Source organism: Lutjanus erythropterus, chromosome 2, assembly GCF_056507025.1.
Source record: "Lutjanus erythropterus isolate fLutEry1 chromosome 2, fLutEry1.hap2, whole genome shotgun sequence".
NCBI classification, from domain to species: Eukaryota; Metazoa; Chordata; class Actinopteri; order Lutjaniformes; family Lutjanidae; genus Lutjanus; species Lutjanus erythropterus.
In genome coordinates, this window is record NC_139318.1 from 6,490,253 (window position 1) to 6,518,042 (window position 27,790).

Consider the following 27,790-nt stretch of genomic DNA (forward strand, 5'->3'; position numbering starts at 1 on the left):
TGAGCTCAGTGCCTGAAAAATGAAATTATACTCAGGCACACCGTTAGTGTGTGTGTGTGTGTGTGTGTGTGTGTGTGTGTGTGTGTGTGTGTGTGTGTGTGTGTGTGCACTGTAAAAAAGAGTTGAGACTTAAACTTTCAAGGCAAAATTATGCTAACCCATAATCTTTAGATGGGATAATTTACATTTCTTCTTTAGATAAACTTGAGTCTTTGAGTTTTAGAAACTGAAAAAAAAAATCCAAAAATTGGTCACAGTGTGCTGTGAACCTGATTTAATCCCTGGAAAAATTAAACAGTTTTAATTGAAAATATTACAATTTTAACATTTACTTTCACATCAGTTAATTTACTTAATATTTTTTAAATACAATGTTTTGAGTTTGTAAAATTCAAAGCTTTAAGTTTGTCTAAAGAAGAAAAGTAAATTATCTCAACAAAAGATCAGTAGTTGGTAAAACTTTTTCAGAACTTAAAAATTTGAGTTGGGCTCAAAATTCAAAAATCTCTGCAGTCTGTTGTCTTGAAATTTTGAGTCTTCTCAACTTTTTGTTTTTTACAGTGTCAGTGGCTCCTGGTTGGGACCCCTGGTTCTGGGTTTTGGGGGCAGTGCTAAATTCAAATCTGCTCTGTTCTTAACACACGCCTCATTTCAGCTCCACCAGTCAGCCTGCACAGAGTCTCTGCTGCTGAGAGGATGGACACACACTCACAGGGACATGTTAGAGGAGACAAAGTGTTAGATTTGACTGAATATGATGCTGCTCAGTAGAAACGATGGATGCTATGGACTCTATTGATCCGTACAGCAGACCAGCGCGCAGGACACAATGGATAGTCAGCACTCTGGCTTACCATTACGGACTGGACCGGGGAGTGGAGAACGAGATTATAGTCTTGGCCACCGGGTTGGATCAGTATTTACAGGAGATCTTCCATCATATGGACTATCAAGGCGGAGGCAAAATCCCGGTGGAGGACTTTAACATCCTGTGTGAAGTTCTGGGACTGAACAAAGACTCGGAGGACACGGAATGCGCAGGGGGTTTGGATCATCTTCCCAGCGAGCTCACCTTCAGGCACTTCCACGCCAAACTGTGCGGATACTTCAGCACCAAGGCGGGCTGTCAGTACGAGAACGGCCGGCTGCTGGTCGGGAAGGACAGCGAGCACATAGAGACTCAGATCCGCCTGAGGAGCCCTCTGAGGCGGCGAGAGAAGCTGCTGTCCGCGGGCGTGAGCGGCGGGGGCTCCTCGGAGGGACGGCACGCCTCCGGCTGCAGGCTCGGGTCCTGCTCCAAGGAGTGCTACGAGGAGATCGTGGCGCTGGAGGAGGCGGAGGACCGAATATCCAAACTGGAGGACGAGAATGCGAGTTTGAGGGAGCTGATAGAGGACATGAGAGCCGCACTTCAGAGCAGTGATGCCCGCTGTCTGGCTCTGCAGGTGAGAGGGCTTGTTGCAAAAGAGTATTCTGCCAAGTAGACTCTCAAAAAACTAGATTTAAGTTTTGAATATGAAGCTGTTTATATATTTTTTTTATAATGTATATGTTTCAGTTGGATTGCACAGCCCCTAATAACGCCAACATAGTGTAGAAGTCCTGGTATCAGGGAACAGGGGTGCTCCTGCTCACCATCACTGAAGGGCACATTCTTGCATAGGACCCCAAGACACCCTTTGCCACCACACTCAACTCAACACTGTTGGCTTGTAACTGATATATAAAGCATTAGTAAACAATCTATAGAGCTGCAGCAATTAATCAATTAATTCATAATTAATCAATTATTAAATTAAACTGCAAGTATTTGGATAATCGATTATTGTAGGGTTGGACAGTATATCAATATTATCATATTGTGATTTGATGTCGTGATAGATTTTGGATGTAGTTATATTGTGACATGTCATAAGTGCTGGTTTTAAAGGATTTAAAGTGACTGTTCTAGCTGTTTTATTATTTGTCTTTACATATTTAGTCATTATATGCACATTATTAATGATTATTTATCAAAAAATCTCATCGGTTGTGTATTTTGTGAAAGCATCAATCGTCATCCTTACAAATATTGTTCCACCTCAGAGTAAACAACATGTTGTCAGCCACAGTCTACATCATCAGTAATTATTGATAACGACTGATATGAAACTTAACTATCATGAGAGGTTTCATTTATGGCGTGGCATTTTTTTTGGCATTGATCTGTACCAAACAAAGATGTTTTCTGACGTCTAGAAAACAATGTGTCGGCCAGGACACCTCTGCAGCACCACAATATTTCATTTGAAATGGTGTTTTGACAACACACATTTTGCCTTTAACAAATACTGTACAGCCTGTGATTTGAACTGTGGTAGTCCATTTTGCGGTTTTGATAAAAATTTCAAGGAATACTCCCTACTATCTGTATCTGCATAGGCTCCAATTATCCAGTACTGGTCGGCCCCAGTATTTTCAAAAAATATCAACACAATAATTTCAAGTAGTAATTCAGCCCTACCTGTGAGTAAAACAAGACATTTGAGGTTTAGGCTTTGGGACACAGTGATTGACATTTTCTACCATTTTCTGACATTTTAAAACAACTATCAGTCGATTCATTGAGAAAACCAAATAATTTAATATAAAAATAATAGTTTCAGTCCTAACAATTTAAAATTACAAATAAAGCCAGTAGTTTAAAGTAGGGCTGGGTGATATGGACTGAATCAAATATTACAATATTTTTAACCTAACACCACGGTATTGCAGCAGTATTGTAGAGATGATTATTAGTGCTTTCTGGATCCAGACAGATAATGTATGTTGACTGATACTATCAGCACAATATTGGTCTATCACTGCTATATTGGTGTTAGTGATATGTTGTCTGACAACAAACAAATTAATCACAAACTAATTTGATAATTGATAAAAAAAAAAAAAAAAAATCAGGTTTTTTTTGAGGGGGGGTGCCTTTATTTTTGATACTGACAGCTGAAGATACAACAGGAAAGGGGGTGGGGGGGTGACACACAGCAAATGGGTTGCATAGTACATGGGGCTCTCTGACTGATTCATAATTGTTTAAGAAGACAAAGTCATAATCAGCTGATACAGTAGTACCTAGGTATTGTTTAAAACAAATACAATTCCAGCACCAATACCAGAAGCTTTAAAGTGATAAAGATAGAATTGAAGTGCTTCATTTGATGCTTTTTTTGAAAGGTTCATCTTTATGAAGAACACTTGTGATGACTGGATGTGAAAAAAACATATAATGGTCATTTGTTTCCCTAGATCTTGGTACCAAAAGGATTTTTTTCACTGGAGAAGTTTCGATATTTCTTGGTACTAGGTTATTTCAGTTGATACCTAAAGGTATTGATACCCAGCCCTATCAGTGCCAGATTTTTTTTCTCCCTACTATCGGTATCTGCATAGGCTCCACATATCCAGTACTGGTCGGCCCCGGTGTTTTCACAAAATATCAACACAATAGGACAAATACAGCAAGAACAATCCTGTGAGTTCAAAAATGACCTCACTTTACTGTAATGCAGCCTTTAAAACCAGAAAAAGACATCACGATAAAATGATATCCAAAATCTGACACGAAATCTAGTCTCATGTCACATTGTCTATATTGTTTATATAATATCGATATATTGCCCAGCCCTAGTTACAAGTCATAAACCCTTCACAGATTGTGCCTCATCGTAACAGGTTTCTCACTGTCTACCAAGCCAACAGCGAGATAGTCTTGTGTAATTATAAATGTTCATAAGCCATTCATTATGATAATCCATCAGGTCTGCTGTTGTTCATAATGGATTTTGGTTCCCTGCTGGCATTTTAAAGAAGGTAAGCCTCAGTGGTCAAACAGCTCACAGGATGGGTGTTGAAATAAAGCGGTAACAAAGACGACAAAGCAGCTGTCATCCTGAAAGAAAGTAAACACCAGCTACAGGGATTTTCCACAGCCTGGCAACCCACGGCTTATAACTGATCTAGTCATCATTAGTAAATTACTTATTGATCATTAATAACAGCATCAGTTAAAACTTATATACCCTTTATGAGATGTAACATATTTTGATGAATTGTTAGACAGTGAAAATCCCATCACCCTTCATCAAGAGACGTTCTGATAGCATTTTTTCCTTCTGAATGCTGATTCCTACCTGAACTTGGGTACCTACCAATGAGATACCAGTGTGTTAAAGAAATATATATTATGTTCTTATATTATATTATTATCATTGAACAGCTGCCATTACTAACCCTGTATGATGTGATATGATTCTTTTAGAAAGTGAGAAATCCATTGTCCTTGAATAATGACTTATACAATGATTTGCAGAAACTTTTCAAACTTTATGCAAATGAATGCAGCACAAAGGCAAGATATTTAATGTTCAAACTGATTAACTTTATTGTTTTTTGTAAACATACACTTGTCTGAATTTAATGCAACATGTTCTAAAAAACTTGGCACAGGGACACATTTCTCAGTGTTATACAACACCTTTCTTTTAACAACACTCAGTCAGTGTCTAGGGACTCAGGGCACTACTTTACCCAATGCAAAGCCCCACCCTCCTTAGTTACTGTTGCTAAGCCTACCAAACTTTCCATTCTCACACTGCATTTATGCAGTTTTTGGTGATAACAGTGGTAGATTTAACATTGAAATTGGGAGTAATTGTTGAAACGAGATCTGTGATTCCTTAGAGAAGTAAACAAAAGCAGATTCTCATTTCTAGCTGACAACGGTGGATTTTGTCAGCTAAAATAATGACTCACAAGCAGATTTCATAAGTGTAGCTGGCTGATGTAGGCTACTGCTAATGCTAACTCCTTGACTCAGCTGAAAAGACATGCTAATGTTTCCATCTGACACGTTTTAAAACAAGAACCCTGTGAAAGTCATTATGCTAAGTTATCTAGCAGCTGCATACGTGATCTAACATTTATGCTACAGACTAAGGTTAAAGCTAGCTCACATTTCAGCAAACATTGGTCAGATGGTGAAATACCGTAGGTATATCTACTTGGTAGATGACAGAAATACACTCATTTATGTGGGAAAAGGAAGCACAGGGACTTGCTTAGTGCAATGGACCTTGAGATGGGTCACCCAGCCAGACCAGCCAGACAGTTGGGATAAGAGCTAAGCTAACTCAGCTTAGACCTGAGACAGTAAGCCAGAGAGAGATGCATCGTCGTTGGCCCACTTTGATTCTGCATCAGCCCACTTCCTCCTCCTTAAACCCCCACAGGACAAATGCAGATGCAGGAGTATCTTAACAAGTTTGGCTGGAGGTAAAGTTACTGCAGCTAGTGAGCTAGTGTTAGTTAGCCACACATGCTAACATTCGCAGCTTATGTTAGAGCAGATGAAGACAGAGTTAAGTGCATTTCCCCACATGTGTGCTCTTTGGTTTCATGTTTTTGAGAGAAGAAGTATCGCTCTTTTTCAGAGCCTCCTGCACACTGCTTCACCGTGTAAAGAAATGGAAAGCTTGACAGCTCTAGTCACGGTTACTAACCTATGATTGGACAGGTACTGATTGGGGTGAGGCTGAGCAAAGGGTCAATTGTTGAAGTTTTGAAAGTGAAATTCTTTGTCATTTTTGTTTGATATATGACTTCAGGTTCTCAACAATCCAGGGTCTTGTATTTTGTGCTTCATAATGCACCACACATTTTCAATGGGAGACAGGTCTGGACTGCAGGCAGGTCAGTCTAGTATCTGAACTCTTTTACTACAAAGCCACGCTGTTGGAACATGTGCACAATGTATCTTGGCATTGTCTTGCTGAAAAAGCAGGGATGTCTCTCAAAAAGATGTTGCCTGGATGGCAGCATATGTTGCTCCAAATACTGTATGATAAAGACATTACAACTTCCATATTTAAAAAAATAATAATAATAAAAGAAAATACCAAAATCGTATCTGCTAAGTCACATTAATTCGAATGTGACTGAGCAGGTGGAATATTGATTTTAGAGAATATTGTGACCTTGTCTCCTCTAGTCATCTGTTGCACTTCTGTTTAGGTAGGACTATGGAAAAGCCACTCCAAACATAAACCAGAGGAGGGCTGTTTCGTGGCCCACCACAAACAAGCTGCCCAGAAAAGCATGAGCCTGAAAAGTAGCACCCACAGCAACCTGAAGAGCCTGCAGAACATCATCCACGAGATCGAGCTGCTGCGGAGCTCCAGAGACCGACAGGTGGAGGAGGCCATGCTGTGCAATCAGAGACTGGAGCAAGAACTTTGGAGCTCTAAAGAGACTGTGGCGGCTCTGGAAGACTGCAACAAAGTCCTGAAGAGGGAGCAGGTGGCCATGAGGAGGAAGGTGGAGGAGGCCAGGCAGGCGCTGCTCAGCGGCCTGGGAAAGGTGAAGGAACTGGAAACCAAGGCCAGTCATGTGCCCGCACTGCAGAGACACATCCTCCAGCTGGAATCAGAACTCCTATACTACAGGTAAAGGCACTGGGGACACGGTGAAAAAATGTTTAAAAAAAATATGCATATTGCCAGCTTGAGTTAACTAGTTCTTCCTGCACGTTGGTGAAAATATGACACCAAATTCCCTTTAAAAAATATGATATATTTACAATTACTTACTTGTCTGAAAAAACATATAACTCTAGAAACACAAGATAAAAGGCATCAAATGTCGACAGTCTTCTTGTCAATTCGGCATCAATGTACTCTGTAAAGATAGACTGTGTTTCTGTACAAATGTTACATTTTATCAGGTCAACAAAACTTAAGATTTCCCACTAAAAAAGGTGCTGTTCAGCGGATCACATAATAATTTGAAAGTGAATTTACTGCCCACCAGACTCCATTAACATATTGCTCAATTTAACCGTTTCAAACATCATCTCCTTCTTAAAGATTATTACTGATTTGTTACGACTCATAAATAGACACTAACACATTCAGAAAACATTCAGCATCACTTGGAAGTCTAATTATTGTGACATGGGCAAACTATCACAAGGTACAGCCCAGAACAGAAAATTCACAGGACACTGCAGCTGCTGTGTCACTGTGTCTGAGAGGCGAGTATGTCAATTTAACATGTTTCCCTAATCTCGATGAGGTATCACTGTAATTTTATGATTTATTACAGTAAAATAGAAACAGATTTCTCCTTTGAAATCATTTCAGAAATTATTATTTAGGTGTTTTCCACAATTTGCTCATGTGATTGTTTATTGCATAACTACATATCTGATATTGAAGATAAACTCTGAACACTAGTTTGAGAGGCAGGGGCATCGAGTTCAGTGAGGTCATGTCCTCTTTTTCTCTGAGAACTTTGAATATGAAAAAAATATTTTAAGAATTTATAGAGTAGAATCTTTTGGTGTTTGGTCAGAGTTTTCAAGTGGCATTGCAATCATGACCTCCGAATTTCTAAAATCCTGGCTACTGCCCCACTGGAAAGGGAAATTGCTACAGTTGGAACAACATTTTTGAACATTTCCTGCAATGTTACATCCGCATCACATTGATACATCAAAGCAAGTTCTGTCCCAGGGTCACAGACGGAGTGCACAGCCTAGACAAAGACCTTTTTTACCTCTTCATTAGATCCAATCAGCTGTCAAACGCTGAGCAAAACAAGTGTCTGGCTGTTCATCATGGCATGAGAAAGAGCGGCGTGTTTTGGCAGGTTATTGCATTAGAGAGGCCTTTGTGGCCAGAATGAACCATAATGAATTATAATTCCTCCGAGAATAAAATGACTTTGTTTACTTCTGGCCTCATGCCTGGAAAACCCTGCCATGCCACTTATGAAGGCTTGATGTGGTTTACTATCCCAATTTTCAGCCTTGTTGTGTCTTAGTTTATTTAACAGGCATCGTGTGTGGCGGGCCGGTCCTGCCTGAGCTCCGCTACTGTTGGGAACTATTCATTTTGATGGAAGTAAGGGTGTAATTGGACTTCTAAAGTACAAAGCCGTTGGTTTAATGTTTATCTCTGTGTCTGTTGTCCCTGCTCCAACCATATAATCAGTGTCTGCAGGTCTGGCTTTCTTAGGTAGCAGATGTCTCTAAATGGTTGTAACATCCACCCTAATGCTGTTATTATGATCTCTACGACTCAATCACACACAACCAGACCCACAGTCTTAGAAATAAGGGTTCCAAAAGGGTTTTGTCTGAAGGGCTGAGGTTCTACCCACAACCATTAGCTTTTTTGGAGAAAAGGTTTATCAAGCATTCCATTAAGAACAATTTCAATCCAAAGAAACTTTTTTTTAGAAGAAAGAGTTCTTCAAAGAATTTCAGCAATCCTTGGTTTCTAGATAAAAACCTTGCAATATAAATAGGCTCTCTGTAGAACCCCCTTAATATGTACCAGATAAAACCTTTGGAATACAAAAATGTTCTTGATAGAACCCCCTTGTGTGTGCTCAAGATTAAACCTTTGAAATATAAAAGGGTTCTCTGTAAAACTCTTTGTCCTAGAGTTTGTCCTAGATAAAACCATTAGGGTATGAAAAGGTTCTCAGTAGAATCCCAAGCTAAAACCCTTGGAATATGAAAAGGCTTTTGATAGAAGTCCCTAAATATGTTCTATGTAAAACTCTTGGAATATAAAAAATGTTCTCGATAGAATCCCCTGAGTGTGTTCTAGGTAAAACCCTTAGAATATAAAAAAGGTTCTCGGTAAAATCACGTGAGTTTGTTTTACATAAATCCCTTGGAATACAAAAAAAGTTCTCTGTAAAACTCCCTTGGTATCTTCTAAATAATATCCTTGGAATATGCAAAAGTTCTTGATATAACCCCCTAAGTGTGCTCTATATGCATATAACCCTAACCCTTGGAATATAAAAAGATTCTTGGTTGAACCCCCGATTGTGTTTTAGATGCATCCCTTGGACTATAAAAAGGTTCTTGATAAAACCCCCTGTGTGCGTTCTTGGTAAAACCCTTGGAATATAAAAAGGTTCTCCGGAGAACCTCTCATAGGGCGCTCAGGGTGAAATCCTTAACAGATGGTTTTTCTTTTGGTATAACCCTTTATGTTGGGTTCTAGATAGAACTCTCCTCCAAGTGAAATCTTTATAAAAGGCTCTAACATGAACCAAAAAGGGTTCTCCTATATGGACAAGCCAAAAAACCCTTTATATTTCTAGTTAGTACTTTATTTCTAAGAGTGTAAGACAAGCTCAGACACAACTAGACCCATATGATTGAAGTCCTCTTGACTACCTGGCATTAGGTGGTTCTAAATAACAAATTTTATAACCACAATCCCCTCCCTTTAACCCTAAACTCCGCTAATCTATGCAGACAGCGTTCCAAAATCTTTTCACTGCCCCTCCATTGATACCCTAATGGCAAATAATTCAACACCACAAAGGCTCTGACTTGTCAAGAGAAAGCTCCATTGAGTGAGAACCTCAACAGACTGACCGTTCTCATCAATCTCTGCTCACTTCTTTCACTCCGCTCCCAAATGAACAATACCACATAGGCACCCCCGTCCTATGGATCTTAGCAACCAAGCTCCATGAATATTCCCCCTGAAAGCCTCAATGCTTGCTCAGTCACGTCTCATCTGAGGACACAGTTACTTCCAGAGAAAGGTGCCAGTTGAGGTGTTGTGTTTTTAAGATTCGAGTGAGATGCAGTGCTTTTTATGTCCTCCTCTACATCTTGCTTATGAAGTCTGAATTACAGCTCAATTAAGTCATTACTCTTTCAACACGCGGTCTCAGTGTCGCGGATCGTATGTGGTGGGTTTAGGGATGCAGCGAGTGTGTCAAGGGGTCTGTTGAAGTCGTCGACCGTAACTTTATCCCTGCGGCTTATTTCTAAACTGCTGTGACAAGTAATGAGATTAGCTTGATGCCTCTGAATCCCAGAGATACAGAGTTACGGAGCTGCGGGTGGGTGAGAGCTGGCGCTGCTTCTGTCCTGTGGATTCCACTTAAGCACAGTGATAATAAAGGTTGAGATAGTCTATGCTTATGCATCCTTATCAGGGCTCAACAATAAGGATTGCCAGGTCTAGTAAATCTAGCAACCCGCTTTCCCAATTGTGCAAGTGGTAAAAGGAATTAAAGATACTGTAAAGCAACAATAAATGTGTGCTTTGAGTTTGTCACACCACAGTAATATGTGTTATTAACCACCCAGGCAGTTTTGTAAGTACATAAAATTAGGTCTCCAAATCATCAGTTTTCTCTGCTCTGAGACGTTGGGGGCATGTCCACTCCACTGTCTCAGTGTCAAACACCGCTACAACTCGAAAATGGCCTGAAACATGCAGCTTTATAGGACATGTCCAGACAGGTTTGAACCACCAGAGCCAGAGAACAGTGACAGAATTTTTTTTTTCTGTGTCAAGTTGTTGGAACAGAAGTGAGTAGCACGTAAAAACTGACTTTATGCAATGGATTTGTCTGACCCAATTGGCCAACTGGGCATGTCAGAAAAAAAAACCAAAACATTAAAATCAAACCCTGCTCATGTTATTAAAGCACCTAATATGAGCCCTAACCCATTTTTCCTGGCATCAGTGCACCCCAGAGAATATTTTTGTAGCTGGAACATTTAAAGGAATAGGTGGACTTTTTGGGAACAACACTTATTCACTTAATTCACTAGAGCTAGATGATAAGATTGATGCCACTCCCATTCTGTATGGTAAACCAGGTGGTGCGAGTTCGGTGCAAATAGATAAAACACAGGACTTTCACAAAGTAGACTGGGGTTTCTTTCCTGTGTAAACCAGTCAGTGCTGATTGTTTTCAGGAAGCACGAAGGAAGTATTTTAATCCAAACCGTGATCTTGTCCTTAACCTAACCAAGTAGTTCTGGTGCCAAAACTAACCAAACTGTAACTGAAATGTTTCTCAGCAAGCTTTATTTTGAAAGTATGACCAGACGTTGCATGTGTATTATTGCTAACTTGATGGTGAAATGAGAGCAGCGGTTGACGAAAAAATGGAAAATTTGAGTCCTTGTAAACAAATCTATAGATGAGACTTTGTAACTATTCCATGAACTGCTTTGAGAGTGTGTTGGTTGCTAGTTAGCTTAGCTTAGCATATGACTGGAAAGAGGTGAAATAAGCTAGCCAGACAAAATCTGTCTAGCGGCACTTCTAAGGCCGTTATACTTTCGGTGTCCGTGAGAGCAGGAGGGTCCACTAAAGGCTGTGTGGTGTAAATTTCATGGAGGTTCTGTGCAGCTCTCCAGGTACCTCCGATTTGTTGTGACCACGCAGACTTGTCCACGGACTTGTCCATGGGGCCACTACAGAAACTGATATATTGTGCATGTGAGGAACATGGACTCTAGAGGGTTTAAACAGGACTGATAAGCGTCCGTGGTGTCTGCCGCTCTCCATGTACAAGTCCATTCGGCAATTCAATCCAGCCCTTTTCTTCTAAATGTATTCAGTTCATTTGTTTCATTTTGTAAACTACTTTTCATGATTTTGAGACCTCATTTTATATATTTAACGATCATCTAAATTTGGCTGGGTGGTTAATAGCACACACTTGTATGGTGTTACAAACTCAGATCACCAATTTATTGTTGATTTACATGACCTTTAACACTTCTTTCCTTTCTTGTTGGATCAGTCAAAAAATTAAGTGTTGAAAGGACAAGTTAATATGCATTAATTTGATTTCCTTTTTACTGTTTTTTAGTGTTTGTTGATGTACAATTTTCTCATCCTGGAACTCCCCTCTTCAATTTTCCATCATCACCCCAGCAGAAGTCAGTTTAAAAAATGCAGTCATCGGTATGAAACCGAAGATGTGTGGGTGTGTTGCATAACACGTCTGTGATTTCTTTGGATTGTGCACGAGAACAGAGCCGGGGCTGAGACTCCGATGGGAGCTGAGCCTTCAACAGGAGTTGATTAGCACAGGAAAGTCTTTGTGTCCTGGGATCATCTAAAAGTGTCACTTTTAGTTCAGAGTTTTACTCCAGAAGGTAGAGGGAGTCTAAATCTGTCACTGTAGCCTATAGAGCTCTGTGGGCCAGAGGGGTTAGACAAAAGGAAGCACGGTGAGAGGAACAAAAAGGAACGAGGGGGAGGAAAGTCTAACCATCTGGAGGAAGAAGCAAACACTCCGCTGTTTGTTCATGAAATGACGGACATGTTTTGCAAGGCCCACAAGAGAAGGATGGCTTCATTCAGTCTCCCATCTTCTTTTTGTGCTCCAAAGAAAAGATTGGAGAGTGGAGACACAAAATCACTTTGAGCGTCTTCAGTTTTACTGTCCTCTTGACTCCAGGTGTCTCTGTTTATACAGTCCAAGGATTTCTAGAGAGCATACCCAAGTGCATGTGTCCTCTGTGCAAGTTTAAAACTCACTTTTCATTTTATCGGCACGCCTGCAGACTTCTTCCCTGTATGCCTCTAACCCCTGGCCCTCTAAAGGCAGGCCCCAGGGGAGGCATAATCTCGCAGTCTTTTCATGCTCTCCGCATGGCGCCTGAGAGCGGAGGGGAGAGGAGGGTCTTAGCGGACCATTTATCTGCCTCCGCACAAGAGCTGCCTGCAGCATTGTGCAGAGCAGGTGCGGCCGCGGCATTCCTCCTCCTTTAAATAATGTGGAAAGGACACACTCGAGGGATGTGTGGGACATTCTGCTGCTGCTGCCTTACTGTTGTTCTTGAACAGCCTACAAAAACTCGTGCTGCCAAGCGGGCTCATTTTCACGTTGAACCGCTGCCCCGCGCTCCCTCTCTCTGGTCTGGAGGTATGCTGACATCAGCAGAAATACAACACACACGAAATATCTTATAAACTTATGCCACCCACCCATGTTGGACTGGCCTCCATGTATATTTCCCTCCACTTTTAATACCCTCATTTGTTTGACTTTGGGGGTTTCTTTGCACTTTGCTCGCTAAGGAAAGCTTAACTACCCTCTGTAAATGTTATAGCCATTGCTTTTTGGATTAAAGGCATAGTTCAAAATATTTGAAGTAGGGCTGTATGAGGTACGTATTGATAGTCTGTGTAGATGCTGGTCAACGTGCCCCCAGTTTAGAAAAGCAAAGAGGGGCACCAGCATGTACTGCTGTGGAGAGGGTCAGCGAGGAAAGGGGCTCTGTCATACACCTGCAAAGTTGCGCCCAGCGCAGCGCCACTGTCATTGCTATTATTAAAACCCACCTATGATTAATTAAGAGACTAAATAGAACCCCTTTGCACCATGGCTTACTTTGTGCCCAGATTATTTGTCATTTAAATAGCAAAGTGGAGTTGGATACGACTGCACATTAGACCATGCGCTATATATCGTCTAAATAGGGCGCAAGGTATTATCATATTAGCCACTTCAAATAGGTCCACCTTAAAAAATCTACATTAGTTTAAGTGTCTGCTATATTCAGAATATTTTCACTGCTTTACTTTGCCATCAGACAGCCTTTTCTAATGGGGACCCACCATTATACGTGTCAAATCTTCATAAGAGATGAAAATTTTATATCATGATTAAATTATCCCATTTATCATTTTTGTCGTGACAATGCTAAAATGTGCTTAAATTATTCAAAAAGTACTGATATATACACTGACATATTATATTGAAATGACATCATGACCTTTGTGGTGTCAGTGTTTTCACAGACGCAAAATTAACCTCATGCATGCTGGAGTATTTACTGTGAGTTTTTCAAATCATGGTAATCAAATTTGAAACAGCAATGCTAATCATCTGGAATTTTTTGGCAATTTAACATGAAACCGATTATCATTTCAACCCCACTTTCCAAACCAACCAGACTCCATGGTCATTTATTTTACTTTGCAGAACACGGGAGCTGATGCAACCCCACATCAAATAATCTGAACTATCCACTTTTTTTAGTACTAGTCACATCTCTGAAACTGCTTTATTTGTATCCCAGTCACCGACTGGTTGTACGGGTGTGACCCAAGAGGACTTGATTAATAACCGTCAGCTATGTCAACACGACCCCTCACCCGTCTCCGTCACGCCGCGGGGCACCGACAAGCGCCGACCTTCAAGTTCAAGCTCAGGTTTTACGGCGTGCCCTCGTTTTTAACCTCCGCAGAGAAAGGAGACTGTCATTGACCGATGACACCTGAAAGAGGAAACTGCTCTTCAGGGAGTGGAGGAGGGGGAACAGGGACGGGGGGGTGTAGTGTTGACGGAAAGTTCACTTCAGCGCCGCGCTGTGATAAACACGGGGAGGACTTCGGGTGTCCCAGCTCTAACAACAAACAGCTGGACTACCCCCCACAGGCCAAGAGAATGCTTCAGACTTCTGCTAATAAGGCAGAATACAGGATACTATTAATTAGAAATACCCTGACATAGCACAATAGAGCTCTTCATGTGTAAGTTTACTCCTGTGTGTGTTCCTTTAGGAATGTAGTAATAATTAGCCCTACATGCTACAAAATGCTTCAACACATAGTGCGTTTTTCCTGCCAAGAGCTTAAATGTCAAACCAATGATACAGTAATCAAAGAACAATACGGCTTTTTTTCTCTGTGAAGAATAATTTATAATGACTTGCAGTACAGGAAAAGACTTGAATTTCCTTTAATAAGCTTTCATTTCAGACTTTAGTGTTATTCTCAAAATCTAAGTTCATTCCAAGTCTCAATTTAATTTTGGCTGCAGAGAAGCGAAGAGGTGCCTTTGATACAGGAAGCTGATAAAGGAGGGGGGGAAAGTCATCCAGGCAGTGCAGGAAATGTTCAATTGATTATCTATCTACTCCACTTGTAGACCACTTCCTGGAGAATTATGAAGCATGTACCGCTAAATGTTTGATTCTCAAACTGATTTTCGACCGTAGAAAATTTAGTTTAGTTTTGTTTAGTTTTTTATCTTCTAAATGAGACAAAAGCCAAACATAACAAAATACTAAATGTCCTTTTATTTACCTTGTAAAGTTTTTACGACTCAGATGTTTTAAACAAAGTACGAATTTATTAGTCCAGCAGACATGAAGCAACATTTGTATTCATTTGAAGTAGTGTATCTTTCCAATTACTGCACACATGCACAGTCCTGACTGACATGAAACTTGAACCCATATATTTTTTTAATTTAAAGCTGGTAGACATTTATCTGTCTTCATATGCTAAATGCTAACTTTGTCTGTTACAGTGTATGGTGCCGAGCGGGGAGTGTACAGTTGGTTTATCAGGGTGTTTTTTTTTGTTTGTTTGTTTTTTGTTTTTTTTTTTCAGAAAATTGCTGTTCTGCTGCTGGAAACAGGGTTCATTAGAGCACTGTGACTGATCAATAGCAGGCTATAAAACAAAAAAAGGCTAAAAAAAACTCAGAGATATATTGACCGTCATTTGAAATTGTGTGTCTTTTCATCGGGCAAATTTAAGTGCAGTGTTCACTCTCTATTTGCCTTTGTTTTGGTCTCCACCAACGTCTTAGAGGTTTATCTGTCACAGATATCATAGTACTGAGAACATGCTAAGATTGGAGCTTGTTCATTGGTGCATGATTTTGCACCCATATATTGTATGTGCCTGCAGCTTACATATAGTATAATGAATGTAAATTAAGAAGTTAAGACCTTCACGTTGTTAACATTGTGAAACTATCACAGTTTGGTTAGCGATGGCACAAAAATAAGTACATTAATTATGTAGTTACATAAGTTAAGTTACGCAGTTAAGTATGTTTATACTATGTTTGTCCTTTTCTTACTGGTAGCCAACTTATATAAAGTCACTGTCAGCAGAAACCTAGGAAGACAGGAACAGTCATATTACACTTTGAAGTCGGCAATGTATTTTACTTTTTCTCTGTCTCTCCGCAAAATAAGAAAATGAACAGATATTTTCATTTTGGCAGGTCAAACCCACCCATGCTGCTTTTCATTTGGTCCACTGGCGAGAGCTCTGATTCCTGTCTAATGAAACGCTGATCAAATTTTGTCTGTGTCTGCTGCATCCCACAATGTGACCACTATCCAGCATGTCTGACTGGACTACTTTCAGGTGTCTGTATTCATCCACTTGGAATTTCCATGCTCAGTATGGACCCTCTTTAAAGGGATAGTCCACCCCAAAATCCAAAATACATACTTTCCCTCTTACCTGTCGTTCTATTTATCCATCTTGATAGGTTGGTATGAGTTGCAGAGTTTTGGAAATATCTGCTGTAGAGATGTCTGCCTTCTCTCCAATATAATGGAACCAGATGGCTCAATAAAACACATTTGAAAAACTCAACAATGATGTGTCTTTCCAGAAATCATGACCCGGTCACTCAAGATCATCCACAGACCTTGTTGTGAGCAGTTTCACTATTATTTGAACTGCTGTTTTTCTACCGAATTATACCCACCAACTGTAATACCATGCCAGCTGGCTCAGTGATAATAATGTTACAGCTCAGCCGAGGAGGACGCTATTAATGTTTACATCCCATACTGTCACAAGCATGAGCCTGTTGTCCACAAGTGGATGCACACTACCGCCTTTGCAATAATACAGCTGGTGGGTGTCGTTCGATAGAATGAAAATAGTTCAAAGAAACTTCTCACAACGAGATCTGTGGATCATCTTGATTAACCGGGTCATGATTTCTGGAAAGAGACGCTGCTGTTGAGTTTTTCAAATGTATTTGGTGCTTTGATCAAAGGCTGTTGCAAACATGGATTTTCTCAGTGTGATATGCTGTAGTAGTGCCATTCTTTTGTTGTTTTTGCAAATTACTTCCTTTATGATAAATGATGTAATCCATTTAGGTAATTCAGTTATGAAAAATGAAGTAATTTAGTGCAGTAACATTAAGTGTAACATTATCTGTAGACCTCACCTCACAGCCCAGAAGGCAACTTTATGGTTTGAGCAAACTAGCTGCTGGGTGCGAGTCATACTTACACATTGTTGCAAATGAATTCCTACAGTTTGACAATTTCTTTTTCATATGTAGCTAAATCATTACCTTCAGTGCATGTCTGTTAAGTAAATTTACATGCAACAGCAACACACACACAAACACCAGCGAGGAGGCTCACAGAGCAGAACTGGCTGTCTTCTGTATGCCAACAAAGGTAACGCAGCTCACACTGCAGTATAAACTTTTTTTTTTTTTTACAAAAAGCATCCAACCTACTACTATCATTATTTAGTTGAACTCAAATGAGGCTTAACATTCACACAGTTTGTCTTGACTGTCCCTCAATATTACAGTATTAGTCCAGCATCACTCCAGCTGTGGTAGCAACAGCACCGCATGCTAATGTTGAGATCAACATGTTCACCTATGAAATAAACTCTAAGGCTGAGTTGCACCAACAAGAATTAATTTTAAAAACTAATTAAATAATGATTTGACTTTAAATTATGTTGCACCAAACTTTTTAACTTTATCTAAAATTAAGAAAGATTAAATTTGAACCTCTCTTTAATTCACAGTTTAGTTTTTACTCTAAACATGGATTAAATTTAACTGCATGCAGCAAACTTTAAACTTCAGTTTTAACTGTCATCCAGTCTTAACTTTAAATTTACACTTTAGGAGGTTTAAGTTTTAAAATAGCTTCCCTTTTTTTTTTTAGATGGATTGCACAAAAAATTGCTAGCTAATGAAATAACTTTTTAAACTCTTTGTCTGGTTAGCAGGCAGTATAACATTTTTATATTTCTGCAAGCTAGCAAACAATACTACTTTTTTGTACTTCTTAGCAACCTGGTAAACAATAGAACCTTTTTCTTTTATATATAGCTAGCTAAGAAAATAACTAAGTTTCTTTTGTTTAGCTACTAAACAATATAACATTTTAATACATTTTTTAAATAGCTACTAAACAACATTACTTCTTTTTGTCTACTTTTTAGCAAGCTAGCAAGCAAACAAACAATGCAATGCTTTATTAAGGACTACAGAGCAGCTGAATCGTCTGGATCTCAACAGCACAGCAAAATTAATTTTTTACTTTATTTATTTTAATTTGTGTAAGCACGCATTTCCACATTGATTAAGTTCAGTTTACATGAATAAACTTGGCTTTCCTAAATGGAGATTAATTTTAAATTGTGCAACAGAACTCTGCTTAATTTTAAATCTGGTTTAACTAATTTTAAACAATAGTTTTATTATACTTTGATTAGTACTATTCTTAGATTAAATTAATCCTTCTTGGTGCAACCTAGTCTAAAACAAAATAAAAAGTGGCAAAACTTACAGCTTCCAAGTTTGAAGTGGGTATCAATCCATCCTTGGACTTGACCCATTACTGGCCCTCATATTGCTTACTGAATTTTGTGAAGCACTGATTCAATCATTTGTATCATGTACCATGTATTGAAGTGTAAATCAAGTGATAAAAAAGGAGTGCCATCTAGTCCCACTATATTTGACAGAAGGCTAACATCTTTGCGACTCACTCACATAAATAACACTATAGGTAAGAGGAAAATATGTATTGTTGATGTTTTGGTGAACTATCCCTTTAAACAGTATAAATCTCAAACAAATCAAAAACTAGCTTTCATGTGACAGTGAGGAGGTCATTGGTTTCACCAGCCTCAAAAGTGAGTCTGTTTGTTGGAGCCCTTTTTTGTCTCTGGAGACACAAAGCCATGTTTTAACCTCTCTGCGTGTCAAAGGGCCGAGCCAGAAGCTGCGGCCTCGCTACAGTATTCACTGGACACCGGCTGCGGCCTTCCTCCAACCACTGTCAATTAAAGTGCAATTAGTCACACCAAGGCCTGCATTTGAAAAAGCCCTCCACCAGTTCATTCCAGAGTCGGAGCGTCTCCACAGCAACCGGCAGAGTTTTGTGTGTGTTCATGTCCATGCATCCACCAGATCCATGTAGGTCTGACTGCAGCTGCTGCTGGCCTTCGTGAACCAACCCCTTCTCTCCTGCACCCTGGCCCCTGCTAACTTAAACACAACTCCCTGATTGATTGCCTGAAATCATGCTGCAATTATTGACCGTCAGTGAAGTCAGTGGCTTTTTGCACAAAGAAACCTATAGCAGTACACAGATGCAGAGTATAATGTTGTCTTACGGCATAGTCTGCTTCGTGCCAACAGGATATAAGCATGAGTGCTCCCTGACTTTTTTTCTTTTTTTTTCAGCGAGTCAGGCTGTTGAAAACCCCTTTTTCGAGATTTTTTTTTCTTCAAGACATCATCATCTGGAAACACTTATTCTGTGATTTACGAAGGCCCCCTATCGGATTTCCCCCAACACAAAAGAGCAGACAGCAGGAGAAACCTAGCAAATTCAAACCATTACGGAACGATTGATCGGTGCAAACTGCACTCTCAGACTTTTTTTTTTTCAGGAACAAATGCTTGAATTTGTCTTTGATGCAAGTGAAAACATGATGTATGGAATAAAAGTTACATATCTTTTCATGTGCAGATGAAATGATGTGTAACAGAGCTCAGAAAACTGTTCATGTGCTTAAATTTTTGTTCCGTCCAGTGTCAGCCAGCGTGCTTTCACCTCACATCTTGCACAGTAACAGCGCCATTCTGCCATTGACCCACTTTACTGTAAAAATGCCTTAAAGATACAATGTCTGGCTTCAATTACCCCACCCAGATTTGGCGTACAACATCACAGGCCTCTATAAAATTATCATGGCGGTTGTAGATGTGGCCTAATACACACTGCCTTGTGTTACTTGATATGTTCGCTTTGATGCCGGCAATTGGTTTGGACTGCGCTTTTCTCATCTGCAAATTTGAAGAGCAGTTTTTGCCCCTTGGTCAGTGTCAGTTCATGTGCAGAGATGTTCAAACATAGGAGCATATATGAGTCATGTATGTGCAAAGAACATGCAGTCGAGCAGCTATATTGAACTTACAGTGCTCCTTTTTCAGGTCGGAGGTGTCCAAACTACGACTCCCAGGTAGCACCAGGGCAGAGCAGCAGCTGAGCATTGGCAGCAGGCCAAGCCAGAGGTGCTGCTCAGACTCTCAACATGACCGCTGTTCTCCGACAGGGCGTGCCGTGACGACCCCGGATAAGAGTAAGATATGTTTCTCATGAAAGCACGCCATACAGCACGACTTCTCTTTACTGCACAGGGATGATAAGAAAATTTCACTGGGTTGCATCAACAAAAATGCATTCAATCAAAGTGTTGTTCAAATCAGGTCTGTGGTCTGTGGGACAGAAAAATAAATCTTTGTTTTAGTTCATTGATGTAAACCAAAATTAGGTAGTTTAATCAATAATAAGATGCTTGCTTGTCTAAATTAATAATAAATGTGGGTGCTGTTGGGACATAGTGAATATAAAAGAAGGGTAAAACTCTTAACTGCTAGCTGCTAACTGTTAGCTACCTAAAAACCTTTTTTAAAATTACATTGTTTGCTAACTAGCTAAAAAGTTAACAATATGCAAAATTGTTTGCTAGCCAGCTAAAAAGTTGGCAAAACATAACAGTGTTTGCTAGCTAGCTAAAAATTTTCATAAATGTTACACTGTTTGCTAAAAGGTTGCTAAGAAGTTAGGTAGCCTAGTTAGCCTACCTATGACATGGCAGAGAAACTGTAATTCCTCTTTTCAGAAACATTTGTTGGCCACATTAAAGGAGCAATGTGGCCAAAAAGTAGAAGATTAAAAAACAGTAGAACAGTAGAAAAAAGAGACTGCCTTACAGCAATAGACAGACTGTACTAACAGACTAACTGAGTGAAAGAAAAAAAAAAAGAAGCATCAAAAAAATGAAGGTTGAGTCTGTCCTTGAACAGGGACGTTATTATTTTGTTCATCCATCTCAAACAGGCAGCCATTTTAACCACCACCTCCTTCAAAATTAACACTGCATCACATTTTTAATTGGAGTTTGATGTTTTGCTGCATTAAATTTAATGTAATCCACAGTGGTGCAGCCCAGCTTTAATGATTTTTACTTATATTTAGGTGTGGAGAATCAAAAGAGCACTTGCACCTTTCCAACAAAACCCTGCTTATTAGTATCTGCTTATTACAACCATAGTGCTGTTGGCTAATGAGAGCAGATAGGGATACGGTGGGCTACCTTTGCTCAAAGGCATGTGACAATTTCTGTTGATGAGGAGAGTAACTACACTAATGACCACTGCTCTGTGCTGATGATAATAGTGATTATATTAATGATGATGGTGTGTTGTGACGTCCAGTGGAGGAGCAGCTGTTTCGTTCGGTGGAGGGCCAGGCAGCCTCCGACGAGGAGGAGGACAAGTGGACTGGAGATCAGCAGAGGCAGGTGGACGAGGTGAAGAGGATCTTGACCAGGCTGTCCTGCTGTGGAGAAAGGTAACCGTATAGTCATATCAGCAGCTGTGCTTCCATGAACATATTTTTATGTGCATTTTAAAGTATCACATTAGAAAAGCTTGATAGAAACTGCAAAATTCTAAAAAAAACCCAAAAAACTCCTCAATATCTATGCTCCCTTGAAGTGTTTTTTGCCCTTTTTTGAAAGCGTTAATGGGCTTAATGGGAGATTTAAGTGCATACCATATAAATTTGTGTATTTTCAGAACAATAGGACTTCGGAGCATTGCTCTCGGGCTCTCGGTCCAATGGGACATTCTTCAGACTGTTTGGGTTTCTGAATAATGGGCCATTGGAACAATGGCATGGCACGTTAGCAACCACGGTAATTTGTGCTAGCATGCTAAAATGTTTCCATTTAATAAAGAATGTGCATATAGAATAAATACATAGTAAACACTACAATGCACTTTTGCTCAGACATGACTTATCCCAAAACACAGTAGTGAGACCCATCATTCCACCAATGTTTGTTAAACTCAAATCCTATTTTACACTTGTTGCAACTCTGAGCCTGATAAGGGCTTTTCACGCAGCACTTACCCTAGGGCTAAAAGCATATTTAGCCCCAGGCTAAGAAAGCATTCACACTGGTCCAAAGTGGGCTAACCCCAACTTTAGCCTAGGGCTTGCTAGCCCTGCTCCAGAACAGGGTTAGCCCCGAGTTTGCTGAGTTATCCCCAGAAAGTTGACTTAACATGGGGCTAAAAATGGCCAGTGTGAAATGGGGATAAGGACAGTTAAAGAGAAGTCACGCCCTATTCTAGAATGTAATCATTAGTTGCTGTTCCATGTAACCCAGGGCTACTCCCAGGGTTCACTCTTTGATCAGGGCTAAGAATATGCAGTGTGAAAACCCTGGTAGACTTTTTGTCCTCTGTTTTGTGTCGCTGATCAGGTGCGACGACAAGGCGTTCAAGAAGCTGATGTCTAACTTCGGGAGCTCCAGGAGCGAGGAGAGCTGCAGCGCGGTGGTGGAGCTCCTGGAGAGGGTGACCAGGCTGCACAAGCAGCTGGAGCTGAAGGAGAGCCGGGCGGAGATAGACATGGACCAGGTACAAACCAACACTGACCTCCATCACACCAGGGTGGGCTGCTGCACCGTCCTCTGCTGGGTCTGTTTACCCTGGACGACGTTCTGCCTTGCTCTACATCACAAGTCATTTTGCGGCTGTGTGCGCGTTGTTAAAGTCGATTAGAGAGGACTGGTGGAGGCTGTTATGAAAGTGGACGGCTTCAAAGGCTAAACCGCAGCTAGTGGGACCATCCTGCAGCTTCCACCTAACCAAACCACCAGCAGTGTGTGTGTGTGTGTGTGTGTGTGTGTGTATGGGTGTGTTTCCAGCTGTTTCTCACTGGATCCGACCACAGAGACACTCCCCCATGTCCCGCACGACACTTAGAAATATCAGAAATTAAAGCTCTCTTGTTCCAGTCGAGTAGTATTTTCACAACACAGGAAGGACAGACAGGCGGGGGGGAGGAGGGACCGTGACGTAATGTGTTCCCAGAAACGTCTCAGCACTCAGAGAGGAAAAGTTAAAACTAAACAAAGTCCTGACTGTGAGGCTTTGTTTATGTGCAGGATGTGTGGGGTGAGACCTTTGTCCTTCAATATGCTCTGACGTAAAGGTGCACTGCAGGGACTTCCAAGCAGTTTTGGCAGGCAGACCTACAAGATGTGGGCTGAAAGCTCACTCTAACCTCCACATCTGACAGACTGGGTAATAATTTTTACTGTATTAAGATGTTTCGCAGGCCTGCAGGGTGAAAATGTTAAATCTGACACATCCAGCTGCTCTAGTAACAACACGCTGCTTGATGTGTGTTTGATCTTAAAGGATGAGGTTGGTGGCATTCTACATTTTGATTTTGTCCAACAAATTCTATTAAAAGACCAAAATCATGAATGAATGTATCGTACTAACAAGTGTTAATGTGGGGCGCCTGTGTGGCTCAGTTGGTAGAGCGTGTGCCCCATGTACTGAGGCTATCAGTCCACTGCAGCAGCCACCAGTTCAACTCCTTCCTGTGGCCCTTCGCTGTAAGTCATCCCTGCTCTCTACCCCCTTTTCCTGTCATGTCTTCAGCTGACACTATCAAAATAAAGGCAAAAAAAAGCCCCAAAAAATATTCTTTAATTTTTTTTTTTTTAAAGAGACAGGAGGCCCACATTGCTGGTTTAGTTCTTTTAATTGATTTTGTTGAGAATAAGAAAAATACGGAAAAACAGCAGTCCTGTCTTAAAAATCTTTTGTATTTTTAAAGTCTTTTACATAGAAAATAACTGTTGAAAATGTGTGAAAAGACCGAGAACTATGTAATACCGAATTGCAGAGTAAGACCGTTAAACTGTGTTCATGATTTTTGGGTGGACCTGAAACGTGGCTCGGTGGCGTGCTGGAGCCACGGTCCCCCAACATTATATAAGCCCCACGAACTGACACCGCCGCCCCCTCCCCTCACCCTCCCTAACATTCGGTTATAAACGTACCTTAAGCGACTCCCTCGGTCCAAATCAGCCCAGCAGTTCACTTCAGCTCACTTCAGCTCCAACAACTTGTCACAGAAGAAAACATACCATCCTGTCACTGTCCTCTGTTCAGTCTTGTGTATGTCACGTCACTGTTTTGGCTGTCGCCCAGCTTTCATACTGCTGCCTCCAGAGTGAAACATGAGCAACTAGATTCTCAGTGAAGTTCATGGCGAACAGAGTCTTTAATAAAAAAAATCCACACAGTAACTTCAGATATTTACCATGCTATGCTGGATCTATAGTACACTCAAAAATGTCAGTATGCATACAAATATATAAACTGTATATAGAGAAAGCTATGTAGACTCTGTGGTTGAAAGAGAGTTCAAGTGATGGACAGTGTGTGGGATTATTTGGTTTTCTTTTCAAGTCAGGAGGTTTTGATCCTACGTCCCTTTCACTGAGACGTATCCAGGAACTTTTTTAAAATTATGACTGTGCTGTTGAATTATTGTTCCACAACATAATGCACAAAGGAAATGGAGAAGCTGCTCAGAGTTGGAAAAAAATTAAACAGTAGTGACAGTTCCAGGAATAATAAAAAAAAACTATTAAATAATTGAAAACATTACGCTTTCCTTTTGTGAAGTCTAAAGAAAGAGTCAGTAGGATCGTTGTGTCTCACTCCTGAGATGTCATATACTGATGTTTTGGGTTGGTAAAGCGTCCTGTTCACGGCAAAATAATGAGAAAATAGTTTCTGCAGATACAGACACCACCACACACTTGTGTTGCATATTATGTCTTGAACTGTCATGAGTGTCCCAGTTTGATTAACAAGATAGTAATGTTCTTGCCATGAATTGTGATTTTTTTTTGTTAAGTTTTAAATTTTTTTGTAAAGACTTGACCCTGCGGCAGGCAGAAGGAGGTCACTGGTTTGTGTCGTGTCTTCCAGATGAAGGACTCCCTGGTGCAGGAGCTGCAGCAAAAGGCGGAGGAGACGGAGCTGCTTCAGATGGAGCTGCAGATGCTGGAGACGGAGAGGGTCCGTCTGTCGCTGGTGGAGGAGAAACTGGTGGACATCCTGCAGCTCCTGCAGCAGCTCAGAGACCTGGTCAGTCACGGTCATACAGTCAGAGCTGCTGATAACCAAGGCTTCAACATGCTTTTATAGTCTTTTTTAATCCCCCCCCCCCCAAAAAAAAAAAAAAAAAAAAACAGTCATTTCACAGTATTAGTAGTACTATTTCTATCCACTCAGGGATAATAGGAAACTCTAAACTCAGCTGTTTTCTAGTTCTTACTTTTTTAAAAACTGCTGGTAGTATTTGTAATAAAGATCTGTCCTGTTCTTTTCACCCCAGTTTGCACATTACCCAAACGCATTACGCTGAAATTAAAATCAAGCTTGCGGCTGAATATAGATCTGATCTCTGTTACCACAGCTACGCAATAAGAGGAAATATTAGAACACATGAAAAAAATGACCAGCAGACATATTACCTCACATTCTCCAACTATTACTTTGTGTTTTTTTTTTCCAAGTCTGAGCTCGAGGTAGTAGAAACTATCCCACATACAGCACCGGTCAAAAGTTTTGACACATCTTCACAGTCACACACCCCTCATTCAGTGTTTTCTCTTTATCTGTATTGTTTTTCTACATTGTAGATTCATGCTAAAGACATCAAAGAAATGAAATGTGGAATTATTTAGTTAGAAAAAAATGTGAAAACAAGGCAAAATGAAGACCCTGGCCCACTGTCTTCTGCACTTTCAATCAAAGATTTAATAATATCGTTGATACTGAATCTTTGATCACAAGTGCAGAGAGTCTTTTTGCTTTTTATTGCGGACCCATGTTCTTCTCTGACACACCTATTGACCTACATTTTCGCTCTTTGATATTTTAGGTTCTTCAGAGCAACCACCTTTTGCTTTGATGACAGCTTTACACGCTGTTGGTATAATCTGAACCATTCCTTCTAAAAAATAATAATGATGAAACACTGAATGAGACGTGTGTCCACACTGTTGACTGGAACTATTTGTTTAACCAGTCGTCTTCACTTAACTTTATGTCAGCGTCTGTCTCTCCCCATGATTTAACATATGACGATTAATGAATCCTTGAGATCAGTTTTCTTTTGTTATTACCTTTATGTATTGATTAATATCCTAATCAGACTTCCTTTTTCTTAAGTAACTTTCATATTTTAGTCAAAATGATATCCTAGTTGAAGATACCTGAAGAAATTGTTTGCTCTTATAGTATAAGTCCTGAACATATTGGTTTGATTTTTTAGCACAGTGCAGAATCTTGTAAACAACAGTCAGACCATCATGTGAGCTAAAACTCTTCCCTGAAACTCAGTAATGAAAATCATTTTGTTGGGTTGGCAGCTGAGAGAAATCCACCCACACTGAACTGGAATGATTTTCTGAGGGAGAGGATTAGGGGCACGTGAAAAAATCTGAGTTCTGAGGAGTTTTAAGGTCAGAATGCTCAGTTTATAGCCAGTATTCAGAGTTTAAAGACAAAGTCCTCAGGTTTAAAGTACAATTCTCTGTTGTAAAGTAACAAATCTTTGTTTTAAATTAATAATGCTAAGTTTTAAAGTCATAATTCTGTTTTAAAGTCACAATTCTCAGTTTTAAAGTCGCAGTTCTCAGTTTTAAAGTCACAATTCTCAGTTTTAAAGTCATAATTCTTAGTTTTAAAGTCACAGTTCTGAGTTTTAAAGTCACAGTTCTCACTTTTAAAGTCACAGTTCTCAGTTTTAAAGTCACAATTCTCAGTTAAGTCAGAATCCTCAGTATAATCTTCTGTATAATCAGACTTCTCAGTTTAAAAAGAATAAACTTTAAGGTCAGAGTTTTGAATTAATTTTATGAATAATAAAATGTGTTGAATTAATAACAAAAAATAAATTGATTTCATCTCTGATTTTACTGATGTCTCAGACCAGAAATACATTTTTCACATTGAAATAAAAAATAAACACTAAGCAGGTTCTGGTGTGTGGATTCAATTTTATACTTGACATTTTCTAAATACCCATCAATAATTTTCTCTGGTCAGACATCAGAAAGAAAAGCAAATTAAAAGTATCCACTAATGTTGTTCAAGGACAAACTTCTGTACGGATATTAACTCACGTCTACTTTGAAATTAAAAGTCCACTTTTACCTATTGAATAAGCAAACAGATGTCTTACTTGTCATATGACTGACGTGTTTTTGTGCATTCTTTTGTCATCCAACACTAACAGTGTGAGACTGATCATAGATCTGAGAGCAAATTAATGTCCCTTGTTGAACATGTGTTGGAGCCTCTGTGGTTACAGAACTCAGATCGCCTGTTTAAGTGCCTGTTAATTGCCTGACGGCCATCTGAGAGGAGCTCTCTCTTGTTTCAGAACGTCTCGCGGAGGTCTCTGGGGAAAATCCTGCTCAGCACTTTGGAGTCTTGCAGCGACCCGCAGCACGGTTAGCCGAGCTCACACGCCCAATAAAATCAATACAAGTGCTGTGAAATGTGATAATGAAAATTTACAGTTAACTCATGGTGGGGAATTGAATTAAACTCTCTCGTAACACGGTTCCCTCGGCGGTTACATCTGTTCTGTCTTTTGCGCAGGGAAGGCCCACATCCTGGAGGTGCTCAACGCGCTCTATCATGAACTGGCTGCCTGTGAGATTCTGTCCACTGGTGGACCTCTGGAGAGGACACAGAGTCAGCAGTCTCTCAACGCCCTCATCATCTCCTGCTAATCAACGCTGCCTCCTGCTGGGCCAGTGATGCTCCAACAGCCTTTTTAAGGACATAAAACAAGCTGGTTAATGTATATAGTGTATTATACTGTAGCTTATATACTCCTCTGACCCTGTTATCTACGATGGGATATTAGTCTTCAATGTTAATTAGTGTAGCAAAGGCCTTTATTACATATAAAACAAATCTGTGCTTATACATGGTTTTTTTTCATGATCTTTTATTGCACATAACTCTTTCATGATCCAAT

At 40.1% G+C, this 27,790-nt stretch overlaps 1 protein-coding gene across 1 annotated transcript; it reads left to right on the forward strand.

Moving 5' to 3' along the window:
• Positions 1-663: 663 nt before the first annotated feature.
• On the forward strand, positions 664-27,738 carry efcc1 (EF-hand and coiled-coil domain containing 1). Its single transcript, XM_084726962.1, has 8 exons — positions 664-1,445; positions 6,046-6,476; positions 19,843-19,991; positions 21,130-21,265; positions 22,185-22,341; positions 24,721-24,879; positions 27,185-27,254; positions 27,406-27,738. Exons 1-8 carry the CDS (start codon positions 777-779, stop codon positions 27,537-27,539), a joined length of 1,905 nt encoding a protein of 634 aa, XP_084583088.1. The 5' UTR covers positions 664-776; the 3' UTR covers positions 27,540-27,738.
• Positions 27,739-27,790: the final 52 nt, after the last annotated feature.

What these genes read in the sequence shown, in the direction of transcription:
- efcc1 (XM_084726962.1), top strand. Translation starts at nt 777, where the DNA reads ATGGATGCTATGGACTCTATTGATCCGTACAGCAGACCAGCGCGCAGG. An exon ending in CGGAGATAGACATGGACCAG is followed by an intron (nt 22,342 to 24,720) that starts GTACAAACCAAC and finishes CGTGTCTTCCAG; the next exon opens with ATGAAGGACTCCCTGGTGCA. An exon ending in TGCAGCAGCTCAGAGACCTG is followed by an intron (nt 24,880 to 27,184) that starts GTCAGTCACGGT and finishes CTCTTGTTTCAG; the next exon opens with AACGTCTCGCGGAGGTCTCT.